This window comes from Cucurbita maxima, unplaced genomic scaffold (genome assembly GCF_002738345.1).
Source record: "Cucurbita maxima cultivar Rimu unplaced genomic scaffold, Cmax_1.0 Cma_Scf00001, whole genome shotgun sequence".
NCBI lineage: Eukaryota > Viridiplantae > Streptophyta > Magnoliopsida > Cucurbitales > Cucurbitaceae > Cucurbita > Cucurbita maxima.
This window is the reverse complement of record NW_019272017.1, coordinates 1,195,384-1,211,463: the sequence shown is the minus strand read 5'-3', so window position 1 is coordinate 1,211,463 and position 16,080 is coordinate 1,195,384. Positions and strand designations below refer to the sequence as shown.

The 16,080-nt window shown below is 34.9% G+C and overlaps 2 protein-coding genes and 1 non-coding gene across 4 annotated transcripts; all 3 read left to right on the top strand.

Annotated features, from left to right (window-relative positions):
- Positions 1-966: 966 nt before the first annotated feature.
- On the top strand, positions 967-10,771 carry LOC111485276. Of its 2 annotated transcripts, none has more exons than XM_023132094.1 (19): positions 967-1,023; positions 1,109-1,277; positions 1,950-2,171; positions 2,849-2,944; positions 3,628-3,680; positions 4,090-4,186; positions 4,369-4,442; positions 5,203-5,311; positions 5,818-5,928; positions 6,010-6,086; positions 6,382-6,448; positions 7,004-7,069; positions 7,548-7,655; positions 7,756-7,886; positions 8,069-8,135; positions 8,259-8,326; positions 8,406-8,496; positions 9,999-10,069; positions 10,171-10,771. In XM_023132094.1, exons 2-19 carry the CDS (start codon positions 1,128-1,130, stop codon positions 10,544-10,546), a joined length of 2,034 nt encoding a protein of 677 aa, XP_022987862.1. In that variant the 5' UTR covers positions 967-1,023; positions 1,109-1,127; the 3' UTR covers positions 10,547-10,771. The 2 variants fall into 2 exon arrangements, with proteins under 2 accessions (XP_022987862.1, XP_022987871.1); XM_023132103.1 differs by having other exon boundaries at positions 995-1,012.
- A 2,101-nt stretch (positions 10,772-12,872) lies between these two features.
- Positions 12,873-14,598, top strand: LOC111487481 (probable membrane-associated kinase regulator 4). Its single transcript, XM_023134896.1, has one exon. It carries the CDS (start codon positions 12,873-12,875, stop codon positions 13,935-13,937), a length of 1,065 nt encoding a protein of 354 aa, XP_022990664.1. The 3' UTR covers positions 13,938-14,598.
- Positions 14,599-15,102: 504 nt separating this feature from the next.
- Positions 15,103-15,218, top strand: LOC111494191. The gene has a single exon (XR_002720143.1). It is a non-coding gene; the product is annotated as a U5 spliceosomal RNA (small nuclear RNA).
- The last annotated feature ends 862 nt before the right edge of the window (positions 15,219-16,080 follow it).

Below are 16,080 nucleotides of genomic sequence, written 5' to 3'. Positions count from 1 at the left end.
AAAAAAAAAAAAAAAAAAAAAAAAAAAAAAAAAAAAAAAAAAAAAAAAAAAAAAAAAAAAAAAAAAAAAAAAAAAAAAAAAAAAAAAAAAAAAACCACAGTTATAGTTGACAACAAACATTAAAATTAAAATGAATAAAAAAGAGAGAGAGAGAGAGCAAGAGATATCGAAGCAATTTACCAAAACAATAGACCAAGAAGGCATTAAACTCCAATAAAACGATCAACAACCAAAATAGTGCCACATTCTTTGTCACGTGAGGAGAAATCCTTGAATTTGAAAGCATTATTGTTGCTATAAATTAAGCAAATTGCTTAGTGCTGGCAGGAGTGGGAGACTGGGAGATATTTATATCACAATGATAGCTCATTAAAAACCATAAATATAAGTAATAAATTAACATTATTATTTACAATAAGGTTGATGAAACCTAGGACATAAATTTAATTTGAAGCCAGCTCGATGTAATTTCCTAGGTGGCCTGTAATTACAACATTAAAAATAAAGCAATTTTTTTTTTCTAATTTTTTTTAAAAACTATATATATAATAATAATAGAACAATGTACATTTTATTAATGGAGCTATATTGTCTGTCCGAGCATAATTTGGTTAATAAACATTGGATTAAAATATGAAAAATAAAAAAAAAAATTATATTGAAAGAAGCATAAAAATAATATATAAACAATGAGGGTAAAAGTATAAAGTTTTTATTTATATTTTTGAATTTTAAAATTATTTAACCTAATAAAAGATTTCACAAAATGTTTGTACAAAACAAGAGGCAGTTAGAGTTGGTCCTGGGCCGCGGGAGTACTGTATGGGCTCGGGCCAGACAAGTACTATATGGGCCTGGGCTGGATCCATATCGTATCCGTTAGAAACTGATAACGACATCGTTTCAATTCCTCGGCATCGCTGACTCTGTCCAATTGGCTTTGTTTGCCTCCTAATTCCAAAAAGAGTTTGCGCCATTTTCTGCAGAACACATAAACCCCGAAAGCCGAAAGGAGTTTCTCATGTGGGATTATCTTCTTCATCCATAGCCATTTTTCTTCTCCTTCGTCATCATTCTATTGCTAATTGATTTGCAAAAATCTTGATAGAGATAAGAAGAAATTTGAAATGTCGTGGCTGAGATTGGCAGTGAGCAAAGCAGTGGAGGTTGGGAACAACAACAATCTTACTCGGGTCGTCAAGAATTATGCCGACACCGTCGTTCACCACGCTGGTCAGGCCGTTGCTGAGGGTGCCAAGATTCTCCAAGATCGCATTGTACTTCCCCCGTTTCTATTTACTCTGCTTTTCTTATTGATTTTGTGTTGGTCTGGTGTCGTATTGAGCTGTGGTGAAATGCAGAAATGCAGGGTGTTTTATTTATTTATTTTTATTTTTTATAATCTCGTTTATTTTTGTGGATTTTTCTTCGCGTTCATATCTTCTTACGTTGATTTTCTTGGTCTGGCGTCGTTTTGAGCTGCGGTGGAATTTGGAAATGTTGGGATTGTTTCCTATAATCTCGTTTAGTGTTGTGAATTTGGAAATGCAAGCGTTAGATGAAATTTTACGCGGAGGCATTTAGAAATCTACTTGAATTTTGGAGATTCTTTTGCGAGAACACGAGGATGGGGTGAATTTCGGGTTCGTACCTGATGGAAAATAATAATTATGATATTTAAAACGGAGAAATGGAAAACAAGGCGCTGATTATCGATTTTGGGGGCTTCCCATGAATTTAAGTCGTACCCATTTGACGTTTCTGTCTTCCTAGAACTTTATTAAAGATCCATTTGATTCAATCTGATACCGAAAAAGTAACAACCATTTAGTTTTATTTTTCGCTTTAGGGTGCTGGCTTTGTTTCTGAGTATTGTTGGTTGGTTCAATAAGGGAATTGGGTATTTAATTATATACTTCAGTCATCTTTTTGGTTTTCAATTGATGTAGGGGGCACGTAACTTGAGAAGTATTAGGCAGACTATACAAAGATTGGAAGAAGCTTCTGTGTCCTGTGGGCGCCCTGAAAGAGCTCAGTTGTTGAGAAGTTGGTTGGTTGTGCTTGAAGAGGTAAAAAAATTATCTGATGTTCCATCCGAGGAGACAGCAAAGACCCTGGAGCAGCATCTTGCTTTTGAAGACGCAAAGGAAAGCCCAAGAAAGCCTGATGTTGTGAGTTAAAAGTTTTCATGAACACCTCCCCTCCAAGTATGTGATTAGCCGTACTTCATGGGCGTATATCATTCATAGTTTATTCATTTTTCAAAAACCATGGTGCATTTTCATGTACTTCATGGAGTGGATTTTTAAAATTGACATTAAAGTTATTTTGCACATTGATTTTACAATGTTATGGAGAGCTAGAAGGATATCTAGATGCCTATGGCTATGCGTTCTTTAGTGGTGTAGCAATTTGATACCTATGGCTATTGCTAGAAGGATATCTCTCTCTCTCATAAAAAAGAAAAAAAAAAAAAAACACAGTTGACCTTTATTTACAAGAGATTTTTAATTGACTTGTAATTTCAACAAACGACATCAAAATCAAAAAGGTTTCTGAGAGACTGGAAATTGTTTCCTCTCAGAAAGAAGAGGAGAAGAGGAAGGAAGAAAAAATTGAAAGAAAAATTTCTCAATGGCATAAAAGAAATTGTACAGAGCTATAGACGTTATTAAAATTAGAAGATGGAAATAGGTGATTAGCATTTTCTTGATACCATTGATAAGCATTTGAAATTTTGCAATATTTAAAAGTATTAAAATTTGAAAATACTATTCACAAGTAGTTAGTCTGTAAAGCTTTTTTCCTTCTGTGTTTATTTTGTTCTGACCTTTACCATCTTGAATAGGTTTTATATTATGAACCCGATGTTGGAGGGGAACCAATGAACTTCTATGATGTGTTTCTTCATAGTCAAGCTCTGGAGGGAATTACATTATCTATGGTATGTTAACTCGATGACAATATGATGTAGTTCATTAGTAGGAGGTTTCTGCATTTAGGTTTTGTTGAAAGATGAAGAACTTACTGGGCCCAAATTGAATGACCCGTTTTAGCTTTTGGTGAGTGGAACTCATACGAAAAGATGTGTGCTGTCATGATCAAACTTGTTGATGAATCAAATATATAATTAATTTGTTAAGACGAACTCTTGCATTGTAAAACAACCGTAATTTCTTTTTGTTATGAATGAGAGAAGGGTGACCGTTGCTTGATGGGTAGTTAGTTACAAGTATATTTTTTATAGGTGCCAAGATTTATATGCCTTTTGGACTTATCTTATTAAACAACAATGGTCGATATTGATGTTATACAAAGGTGGAGATATACTGCACATAGTACTTGTGTGAGGTGGAGATGTAAAAGTTATACTTTTGAGTGATGATGGAAACAAGCTTTAATTCCACCTTCTTGGATGTGATTGATGAATCAGTTAGCTTTACTGGATATGGAGGAAATGCACGCAAGTGAGACATCATATTTTGAATTGTTAAATTGTTATTTTTTAATTCACCGTTGTTTTCGATGTGTTCAGACCATGGGTCTGAATTTTTGGTGTCAAATTTTGTGTTTTTTAAATTGTCATGAAGGATATAACCAACAAATTAACTATTTTCTGTGCCACAGATTCTTGAAGCGCCAGATGAGGAAGAAGTGTCTCTTCTCCTGGACATGTTTGGGTCTGTCCCACACTTATGCTAACAGTATAGATCATAATTTCTGTGTGGAAGTACTAATTACTAAGAATCCAACAGATACACAGCTTCAAATTTTCCTTATGTTGATGTTTGTGAAGTTAAGGGGATTATTTTATTTTATTTTTAATAGTTCTTATCAGGAGGAGATAATTAGAGTTCTGTTTTTTTAATCACATTACGATGATGGACCCTCACCATCTTTATCTTTACTTTTCTTGGGCTCAAACTTTTGACCTTGATTTTGACTATTGGTTTCCAGTCAATTAGTCATCTGCTCTAGCCTCTTGTGCCTCTGTTCTAAACCCTCTTTGTTTTCTTTAATTTCAACTTGTTTGGTTTCTGATCGAGTATTAATATTTAACGAACAAATTTCTAATAATATCTCCTGCAGATTATGCCTTATAGGTGGGAAAGAAGTTCATAATGCAATAGTTAGCAGCATACAAGATCTGGCAAAATCTTTTTCCAACTACGAGGATGAAGTGTTGGTAAAGTTTTATTTAACATACATTGTAGCTATAAGTTGTAACTGATTACGAGTTTCACATGCTATAATCATCTTTATATGATTTCTACTGTGTGGATATATGAATTAGTAAGACAAACTTTTGCATTTTCCCATTCCACTTCTTTTCTTTGTGCGAAGTCTTACGGGAGATCTTAAATACAGGTGAAGCGGGAAGAATTGCTCCAATTTGCACAAAGTGCAATTTCAGGGTTGAAGATTAATGCTGATCTTGGGAGGTGGGTAAGAAATGAGTTATTTTGTTCTTTTCTTCTTGGTCTCCATTTCTACAACTTTTGTATGTGTGTGATTGTTATGTTATTTACTATCTCTGCTATACAGCAAGTACACTTATTTAATGGGCTATAAGCCGTAGGGATCAAGGGGTGACTTTAGCCTTCTTGTTTCATTTAAGAACAGGTTTCTTTTTGTTCGATTAATTTCTACGAGGGAGCCTTTCTGTGGTCTCCTTACCTTGTGGGAATGGCATCCAAAATCTTTTCAGCCGTTTCTTTTATGAATAAAATTTTGCCATATTGTGCTTCATATACAAAAAAAGAAAAAAAGAAAAAAAAAAGTGTCATCTAATTATTCCATCTGACCTCTACAGTCTACATTAAATCCTGTCCTGCCCACAGATAGTGTGCAAACTGAAGAAAAATGAGGAGCTGATTTCCACATTCAAAGATAATGTGATTTTGTTTTATGTTGTCTACCTTTTCTTTTCTTTATTTTATACTGCTGCGTGTTTGATATGTGCTCAATGATTTTCAGTTTCTCTTATCAAAAAAATAATTTTCAATTTGTATATGCATTTCCACAAGTAATGAAGAGGATAAAAAATGCCCTAGGCTGGGTACTAATTAGATGATTTTTAGGAATGGTACGCTGTCTCTTTATTTGAACTACACCCATCATCCTTACTTCTCCTGTTAAATGGTCAGAGTAAGCTAACATAATGGTCTTTTCTCTATTATTTGTTTTGCTTTCTGGCCACAGAGTAGATACTGAATTGTCCAATTTGAAGACAAAACTTGAAGGAATGTCGATGTCTTCAAATGCAGATTACGGCAATACATCAGAAGAAACCACTCTAGAAACAATTGAGGTCAGCCAGTTGATAAAGTTATTACTGTCAATTAATTTTATTGGAAACTATGAAACTTTTTGTTCCTGAAATTAAAAAAAAAAAACAAGTGAAAAAAAAAAACAAGTAAGCTCATCTGTGGCTAATAAAACACTTTAAGAGGCATGCCAAACATACTTTTGGTGTGGCTAATAAATATAGCTTGAATTCAATCTTGATGACTATCAGAGCAGTGACCGTTAGTTATCATATTGTTGATGAGTTGTTTATCTAATTAAAAATATCAAAAGTTTTATTAGGATATCCATACATTCATTGTCTCTAGTTGTACCGTATATTACTTCACCTTCCAACTAGCTATTATGAGACTGGAAGAGTCCAACTTACATGGTAAACGTTTGTTTCTCTGAAAAGTGATATCTTCACATTTTATACTATATAGTGTACTGAGTTACCACCTTAGAATATGATTTGTCAAGTAATGCTCTTTTATGAATTTGACGGACTGGGAAAAAACTATGCGACAGGCATTGAAAGCAGCACTTTCACACATACGAATTTGTTCTAGAGTAGATGAACTTCTGATGAAGAAGAAATTCTTAAACAACGGAGATTCTCCCGAAATCCATGCTCAGAAGGTATTGTTCTGGAGATGTCTTGAACCTGCCGGTCTAAATTTTTATTTGTACTCATTGTACTTATGATGTCTACTTATACAGATTGATAAATTGAAAGTCTTGTCAGAGTCTCTTTCAAACTCCTGTGTGAAAGCTGAAAAGCACATTACAGATCATAGGTAAAGATCCCAGTTTCCTAAATGATATTGAACTAGAATTCATACGTTAGCTGTTTTTCCTTTGCTGATATGTGTTGATATTCTCTGTATTATCTGTTTAGGACTTTAATAAGAGAAATTGTTTATGGCTTATTGAACTCTTTTCCAACGTGAAACTAATAAATGGCTGTCTTCCTCTTTCTTTGAATGTATCTGTTTCTTGTTTAAAAAAATCACTGTGGTTGAAGGGTGTTTTGGGTTTCTTGTTAACAAAAATCAATAAGAGAAATACTTTTTTCCCCTTTTCAATTTGCAGATTGCAAAAAGAGGAAGCACTAAATGTTCGTCTGACCAAAGCAACTGAAACTGGTGAAAAAGAGAAGGTTAGGTTTTGTTTGGACTAGTGTTTAAAAATAGCTTCTGGTTTATTAAAAAATAAAAAAAGTTTTATTTTTGAATCTACAGCCTCTAGGAGGAGGTAGAAATGTCATATTGACAAAAATAGTTTTTCATTTTCGAGAAAATTTGTTCCACTGGATAAGTTTTAAAAGCTGATTTCAAAGCAAAAAAAATAAAAAAATAAAAAAATAAAAATAAATGAAAGGCAAAAGACAAATTATAAATATCTTCACCAACCAATTTAACAAATTCAAAATAATAGAAAATAATCATTGAAAATCAGATTGCTAAACAGTTTTTAAAAACAAAATTTGAAAATAATTCTCAACCTCATGTCAGGATCTTGGTGTCTTTGATCGACGAGGACCTACTTTGCAACGTTATTTTATTGTGTATGTTCAATCACATTTCATATCTGTTTTGAACTCTGTGTTACGTATGTGGTAGAGATGTAGGAACGGCACTTAATTACAACCATATATATTATTTTCAACTTTTGTAGATAGAAAACTTAAGTTTATTTTTTCAATTATTTACAGGAACTAAGTACAGAAATTGCAGAACTTGAAAGACAGAGAGATGATATTGAAGCTCAATTAAAAAAGGTTTTTCTCGTATTCCAACCCAGATCTCATGGTTTACCATGATATAATGAAGAAATGAGTTTCACTTTGTACTGCTCATTCACTGAACTTGTACATGATTTTTATGCAATAGTATTTTCATTGATATAGAGGTCATTCCAGTGCCCGAGATGCCCAAGATGCCTGTGGATTCTCATATAAATTTGTAAACTTGTAATGTTAGAAAGCTTATTTTCATGTGTTTTCTATCTTGATGTCTTTGATCCCTCGATTGAGAGGGTTCACTATGGTTTTGCCTTTATCAGACTTGATCTACTTTTCATTTCTATGGTTCCCTCAGTGGATACGTTTCAGGCTTTAGCCTCCGCCTCTATTTTCTTTTTCCTCGACTATGCTTATTGATAAATGGGTTAAAGAAAGAGGGGTTGAAATTTTATGTTTCTTCCACTTTCAATATACTTCTATAACTCTTAACATATGGTGTCACTATATGGCATAGGTTAACATATCCTTGGCTGCTGCACATGCACGCCTTCGAAATATGGTGGAAGAGAGAGATCAGTTTGAGGAGGCCAATAACAAGATTGTCGCACATTTAAAGACAAGGGTGCTTTTTTTTTTGTTTACTTTTGCTGTCTTGGTATGTTATTTTCATGTATGTTCTCATCTTTCTTTATCCATTACATGTTCTCTCTCAATGCTTTCAGGAAGATGAGCTGTTAAAATCCATTTCCTCGTGTAAGGCAGAATCAAATGTTTTGAATATGTGGATTAATTTTCTGGAAGATACGTGGAATATCCAATGCCTACATAGAGAAAATAAGGAGAAGGAGGTCAAGTATGTATTTTATTGCCGTGCTTGTTATTTTTCATCAATATTTATCGTTAGTATTAGAACTTTCCCAAGGGTTTTTTCTTGGAGTGCTCTAGTGAGGGAATATGCAAAAGATCATTGTACAATGTTTCTTCTCGCAATCAAGTTTTGTTACACTTAGACGCTTGCTTCTTTTCCTTCTAAAGCGATGCGTTGGAAAAACATGAAGGTTACTTTGTCAACTTGGCTATTGATCTTCTATCTTCTTATAAGGTATTCATAATATTATCTGAAGAATATATGTATCCTAAATGTAGAATGAATTATGATTTTTAATTTATAAATAAGCCCTGACCTCCCATATGTTCGAAACCTTGCATGGATCATCTGATATAGAAAGAGTTGGAGCCGTCAATCAGCCGTATTGAAAAATTTGTGGAAAATTTAAAGAATTTGAGGCAGAGGTAACCTTTTCCCTTTTGTTATCAAAATCCTATTTTGTCCCGAAGCAAGGTTTCTTATCTATCATGTCATTCTGGACAGGTCGGAAGAATCCATACTGGAAAATGACGAGTCAAAAGTTCTAAGCCCCACAAATAATCTTGAAAGGGAATATCTGGGTTATGAAGCTAAGGTATAAACTTTCCATTACACTTTCACAGATTCTGCTTGCTTAAAACATGGAATGGCAGCATAACTAGTTCTTATTTTACATTCGTAATAGTTTTTTTTTTGGGGGGGGGATAAGAATCATCTCATTGATGAGATGAAATTACAAAATTTGGGGGAATGAAAATCCCATGCCTAAGGAAGCTTACAAAAAAGTTTTCCAATTGGCAATACGAGCAGTCAAGCTATTATTACAAACAAAGGAGACAATTTACACCAATGCGGGCTAAATAGGTAAGAGATTATGAAAAAAAAACTATCAGAACACTTTCTTTATAATGGAAGATCTGCGAATTCCTTCCAAGCCATGTTGACCAATAGGAGGCCCGGAGAGATTGATTATTGGCTTTGTATATTCCACATTGCTTAACATGCTGGTTTTTGGTTGGTTTTCTGGTCGTCCTGCTTCTTGTGATACCTTGCTACCTTTGTCTCCGTCAGGCATTTATTAGGAACCTATCATAGGAAAAAGTTGAAAACAGCTGCACTTGGAAAAATATTTTCTTCTTTTGAGGAAGATTTACCTTTATCCAGTCACTTTCGAGTAGTATTTCTATCTATTACTTTTTTCTGTTAAAAATTTAAGCATAGCGACCAGTGTTTTGGAGAAGTTAATGAGAATCCTCGGAAGTGGGTGGGAAAGAGAAGTGATTCTCGCTTGGACAGGTGTGATGATGTGTCTAAATCTGTTCGTTAGGGAGGTCTGAATTCCATAACCTTCAGAGAAAATATTGGCTTCACATGCAAAGTTGAGAAGTCTTTGGAAATCCGTATCTCAGAGCATATCCCATATTTTCTTGGTTTTTTCCATTTTTTATTTGGAATAGGTTGTGTAAAGTAAGGGTGGAAAGATGATAATATATAATTTTTTTTAAAATATAAAATTTGCTCAAGGAGAATTAAAGAGGTCTGTTTTCATATATCCTTCGGCTTCCGTTCCTAGTTCCTTATTTTTTTTTCTCCTCGCAATTGGGCAAGTTTCTTCCGACTTTCTGGGGAGTTTTGTTCGTAATTTGTCTTGCTCTATTTGTTGGCTGAGCTCCTGATCCTTTCATAATAGAGGCAGGTTTGAATGTTTTTCCGGGCCTATTTTTGTGGATGGAAATAGAAGTATTCTAGATTTGTTCAAGATTGTTAGAATGTGCAGAATGCTGCACAGCTCTGCGATGCTTTTCTTTCGATTTCTACTCTTTGTTTTGAGATATTTCTCATTTTATTTATACATAGATAATTGGGACTGATATACATGACTTGTAAATTTTGAGCGGGTTCTCACATGGGGCTTGTTTTGCTGTGCACTCTCTGGTTTGTTTAGTATTTTCTTTACAAAAACTAATGAATGCTTTGTAAAAAAAATGTTCCCAGTTGAAATTATAGGACATTGCCTATAATTTTTCTGCCCAGTGTAAAGTTGACTTCATCATGGATGTTGAACATTTTTAACCTTAATTTCTTTTTTTGTTCTAGATCATTACTACCTTCAGTGTTGTGGATCACATGAAAGAGCAGTTTTTGGCTCAACAAGCTCAAGTTTCCAGGTAAGATCAGGAATGTAGTTTCAGTGACATGAATTCTATCCTAATACTGCTTCACATTTCATTATTACCCAAAAGTAACCCTTCTTTTTACCTCAATTCAGGAAGGAGGATTCTAGAGTTCAAGAATTGTTTGATGATATTGAAAAACTGCGGCAGAGTTTTGACTCTATCGAGAGACCCAATCTAGAAATCGAAACTCCGCCTCCAAGAGCAGAAAATGAATCTAGAGAGGAGGCGCAGAGTAGTGTTCCACAACCTTCGGCAGAAGACAGCAAGAACTCAAAAGTAGAAACTGGTAAGCAGCTGGAAGTACTACCTGCAGTGAATGCAGAACAGACAGTAGATGCTGCCGCTGAGCTAGCGAAGCTAGAATCAGAATTCGGGAAAGTGAGTCATGACTACTCAACAGAAGACATTGGTGAATGGGAATTCGACGAGCTGGAAAGGGAACTGAGGTCAGGTGACTCAAAGAACTAGCTCTATCATACACATATTATATGCTCCTCCTGAATGAATCAACCTAATTTATTATGAAGAAAGATCCCCCAAAACTCCAAGCTTGGATCATAATCTTTCCACTGTAATTGTTCTCTGTATATCTTGTGGTTTTTTAAGTTGTTCACTTGTATAAATTCTGAAACATATATGTTGTAATATAAAAGCCAATGAAGGGAAACAGTCAAATCAAGATGACCCTTTTGACATCCCTAAGGTAAGGGGTAGCCCATTTGATTAAAACATATACTCGTTACTAAGAGAAGTTTGAATCTCTATTTTCTAAGAAACAAGTGCTCTACTAAATGAGACCCCAATCTTTTCGGACAACAGATTAGTTGGTGTGGCCTTGGGTGATTTTTGTTGGACTTGGAATTATCTTTTGAAGGACATCATGATGGCTAATGGAGCTTCCATGCCTTTGCCTTCCAGGATAGGGCACAGAAAGTAGTGGGCTGAAAACTTGCCTGGCCCAAGTTTTTCTTGAAAGGGCAGCTTTGTTTTGCTAATAAGAACCCTAGCTTGATAAGAAAGGGTTTATTGTGACAATCCAGAACCCTTGGCCAATAAGAAGATAGCTTTTTTATCCTGATTTTCTGGGTAGTGGGTCTCTGAGATGGATGTCATTGGTGGCTCTTAGTTGTGGCCTTCCTCTCTCTTTCCCTCTCCAGAATTTCTGAATGCGTGTAGTTTCTGAAATCTAAAAGTTAAAAATTTATTGTTTATTTCAATAATATAGAACTGCAATTTGCAATAATCCTTTTCATTTATAAAATGAGTGACAACAAATTCTCTGTAACTAAGAGATAGATTGAGAATTTTTTTAGAGATTTTGATTAATGATATTCCTTATGATTTCAAATTAAGAACTTACCGATATTCGTAACGATTTAAAAATTATAAATTTTGAAATTCAAAATTTAAAATCAATCATATTACACAAACTCAGGTTTTATTGCTGATCCCTTTGTACAAACCCAACATAAATTACACAATCACGAGCTTCCCAACTCCAATCTTTTTATAATGGAGTTCAATACTATGCTTGTTAGCTACATTTGCAGAGCCCACAGAGTTTTCAGTTCCTGACAAATCTGAAGCTTCCTGTTTCACACTTCTTAAGCACATCACAGGTTGTGGAGTCCATGTTCACCCTCTGAGGCTAATTATATCAAACCTGTTTCCATTTCAGAAAGCATAAATTTAAACTAAGTTATCTTTGGAGAGTGAGAATTCATAGTAGAAACGAGGAGAATGTATTAAAAGAGATGACAAGGCAATTTGATCCCAACTTTTTCCTATTGCTTGAAATTTATAGGAGCAGGAGCAGTTTAAAAGTAGCCTTTGATATAAAACACATAAAACAAAAAAGAAAAGAGAAAAGAGAAAAGAGAAAAAAAGAAGGAAAAAGATTTGAGCACTCATCAATCGATGTAGTAAGATTGTTAAAAAGTAAAGCCACCCAGAAATTCGGCAGTAGAAAGAAATAAAACCAGACAAAAGTGCTTATGTTCTAGTTGAAAGTGGAGCTGTCTCCAATCATGTTTTTGTTTATTAATTTATGTCAAGGAAGTAGCATGCTGTTGGAGAACAGAAAAGCCTGGTTTTGGGGTATGGTTTGGCTCTTAAAACTGATCTTTGTCTGGAGAGCCACACAGCTCTTGAGAAAAATGGCTATACTAAGAACTTTCAGGTGCCTATTCTAAGAACTCTAGCTTAGCTTTTGGAAAGGAAACTTTGAAATAAAGTTCCATGTCTCAGCTAAGCTAATCCTTTTTGTTAACTGGTTCTTTAATAATGGTTGACAAATAATTTTACCCAGTTTCAGTGATTTGCAAGCAAAGTAAGCCCACATGAAAAGGATGCAAAATTTCACCATTTTAAATTCTTAATGGTTTTCTACATCACTAGAAAGAATGATACTAAAGAAAGAAACCAGACTATTTTAGTGCATTCTTTTGCAGCAAGCATAGTGGAACAATGAGAAATCAGGCATAAAGAAATCTAGTTCACTAAGTATTAAAAGAAAAAAAGAAAAAAAAAAAAAACTAATTCACTGAGGATTAATAAAATTGTGGTATGGGTCAATGCTGGTCCTGCAGGTTAGCTCTATTTATGTTCTAATTTCATCTTTGGAAGCATTACTAAAAGAGTGTCATTTATAAATTCCCTATACTTTTATCTCTATGGACCTGATATAAAGTCGAGCATCCTCAGGTGTAAAGGTGCTCCTGCCCTTGAACCACCTGATAAAGCATAGTTTCAGATCAGCAAAGATCAGCAATAGAGAGCGAGGGAGTTACTAGATATGGCTGTTGACATCCCATCTTATGATTCAGCAGATGATGACTATATAGATATGGAAATTGGTCCGTACTCCAACTTTCTCTGTCACTCCAAAAGCTCTCCGCGGCAATCCAGAGAGTTTGAGTTTCAAATGTCTTCGAATACTCGGGAAAGAGAGCCTACGACTTCTCCAGCTGACGAGCTCTTCTACAATGGGAAGCTTCTCCCACTTCATCGTCCCCCACGCCTGCAAATGGTAGAGAAACTCCTGCAGAAGTCTAGTTCTGATTATGATTACAGAATAGACATTTTTGAAGAATTTTACAGCACTCCATTTTCCACTGCTGTCAATTCACCTACTGCAACAAGTACTCCTTTAGAATCCTGCAACATTTCTCCTTCCGAATCTTGTCAGATTAGTAGGGAACTAAATACAGACGAATATCTTCTAGAGTATTCATCAGACACGAGCTATTTGAATGGTGAAAGTTCGAAAAAGTCTTGGACCAAAAAGCTTAAGCATTCTTCCCTTTGTCTCAAGCTGAAAGCTTCCAGAGCTTACATCAAATCTTTGTTCACCAAATCAGGTTGCTCAGAGGAGTCCACTGCAGCAGCTACAAAGATAGCAGATGAAGGATTAGCTTCAAAAGCCAATGAATGCTCAAAGAAGGGTGCTAAATTGGAAAAGAGAAAGCCATTGGGACAAATTCCAATCTCTATTGCCAATTTGAATAAGGAAAAAGGCAATATGGATCACAACAGAAGATCGTTCTCACTGGCCATTAAGAGACAACCAAATATCAAGCCATCATCTTCTGCAACGTTGCATCCCACTTCCTCTTCATGTCCAAACGATTCGAAAGGGTATTTTCAAAAGGTATGCGGTGGTATGAATTCAGAGTTTGAGAACTCAGTTCAGGGAGCCATTGCACACTGCAAGCAGTCTCAATCTCAGCAACCATTACATTCAAAGAAGACAGTTAGCGAAGTTGGGATTTACTTATTATCATCATCCACCCTGGCAGTTTCTGATGATCAGGAAATACCAGTAACTTTGCAGGGGCTGATAGAGATTGATAGAGAATGATAAGATATTAATGACATCTTTCTTCTTACAAGATTCCTACGTTGGGTATGCTATAACTAAAAGCAAAATATAGTTCATGGCTATCTGTAATTTGTACTGTTGGATACAACATGTAGGACTTAATGAAAATGCAACATAACATGCCTATCTCAACCAATTTCAGCAACTATTTCCAACGTTTTAACTACATAAACTCAAATCTCTAATACATAAAAAACCAAAGATGTTGTATTCAATCAACCAAATTCATAGACCCCATGCCGGAAAGAAGGAAGCCCCTGCTCCTCGAGCTATTCACTCGAATAAAAAATCCCATTATGCAGGGGGAGTTATCTGCTATTCAGGTTTGAAACATTAGGCAATCTATAGCTTGAAATTTTAAAGCCTAGAATCGGGATGCCTGTACTTGAATATATACAGGTTTAGGTCTCAGAAAATCCTATATTATACACTCTCGTGCTTTGTGCATTTCTACACACAAATCCCCGATGTTCGAAAAAGTAACGGAATATAGAATCTCATGCACTCTACATTGATCAACGTCGAACTCGGAAACAATTAAACCTAAAATCTCATTCGCGAAATTGACAGAATCATTCTCTGAGCTTTTCAATTAGCAGTTCAATCGAAACTAGAAGACAGCAATGCATGTTACTTAAAATTTTACCTGGATCAACAGACCGCAAAGTCGACGCTCAAAATTTGAATAATCGGCGGCAACAACATATAATCTGAAGAAATCTTGCGAAGAATCAATCAATTTAGAGCTCCATAATCACAGAAAAAATGAAGGACTCCGAACACTTAGATCGTTTAGATGTGCTAGCAAAACCAAATTAGTTAGGTCTTTCCAAGTTTAATGTTTCATGAGTCAAGTTATTTCAGTTCATCAACTGCCAAACCAACGGGATGAAAATCAAACCGCAAATTAATTAAAAATAAAGAAAAAAAAAATTCCTACGAACACTAAGTGAAAGATCTATGAAGAAATATATATATATATATTTTTTTTTTGCTGACCTGGAGAATGAAAAATGGATATATTATTTAGAAGGGAACTCTGAAATCTGAGTATATTCATTTTGTCCCACATCGCTAAGTCTCACGTTCTGGAGCGATTCCCATAGCTATAAAAGAAGCCACCCGGCACTGATTAATCCAACGGAGCCGTGCGGCGAATACAGAGCGAACTATTCTTTCGCCTTTTACTAAAGAATACCGTGTGTTCGCCGCTTACAGCGGCATACGCCTATTTTTGGAGGGGCCCATCTCAGGAGTGGTCCCCACACCATATTAAGTTTTAAATTTTATATTCTAAATTAGATAGTTTTATCAACTTTTAAGCTTTGGTTTGGTTATCAATGTTCTTGTACGGGTTTTTCTGAAGGTGGTTTCTCATGTCGATAGGATTTAAATTGAGTAATTTAATTAAACGAATTAAACTAACGTAACATGAAAAAACTAGAAATTTATTAAATTAAGATATTTTCCATTTAATTTCTTAATTTTTTTTGGTTAAAAGTCTTGAATAAGATCATGGATTGATCTACATATGAGAAAGCGGAGGGAAGTAAAAAAAAAATATGGTTTCAATATTTCCTTCTTATCTCAACAACTCTATGAAACAGCATTTAAAAGTGTCTTCTGCAAAATTCTGAGTGCTCAGACATTGGCTTCAAAGCTCACATGAAGAGAAAATGACCAAATAACCGTACCATATTATGATAAATAGCAAGATACGGTATCATTCAAGAACGATGAACGATAAAAACATCACATCATCTTTGAACCTGTTGCATACAAATGTTCGAGGGACTAAAAATAGTTGGGCAACACGGATCTCATTAAACGGTTTTGGATTGCAGCTAAATAAGAGTTTATGTCTGGATTGATGAGCTTCTGTAACAGTTTAAACCCGCTGTTAGTAGATATTCGATTTTAAAATGTGTCTTTTCGAGGGAGGTTAACACAGCCTTAAGTAATGTTTTGTTCTTCTCTTCAACTAATGTATGATCTCATAGATTAACGTCTAACCTACTAATAATTACAAATCATATAAACTAAAGTTTCACAAGCTAGAATTTCAACATATGGTTACTTTAAACAGCTGAAGATTCATGAGTGTAGGGGGGGGGGGGGGGGG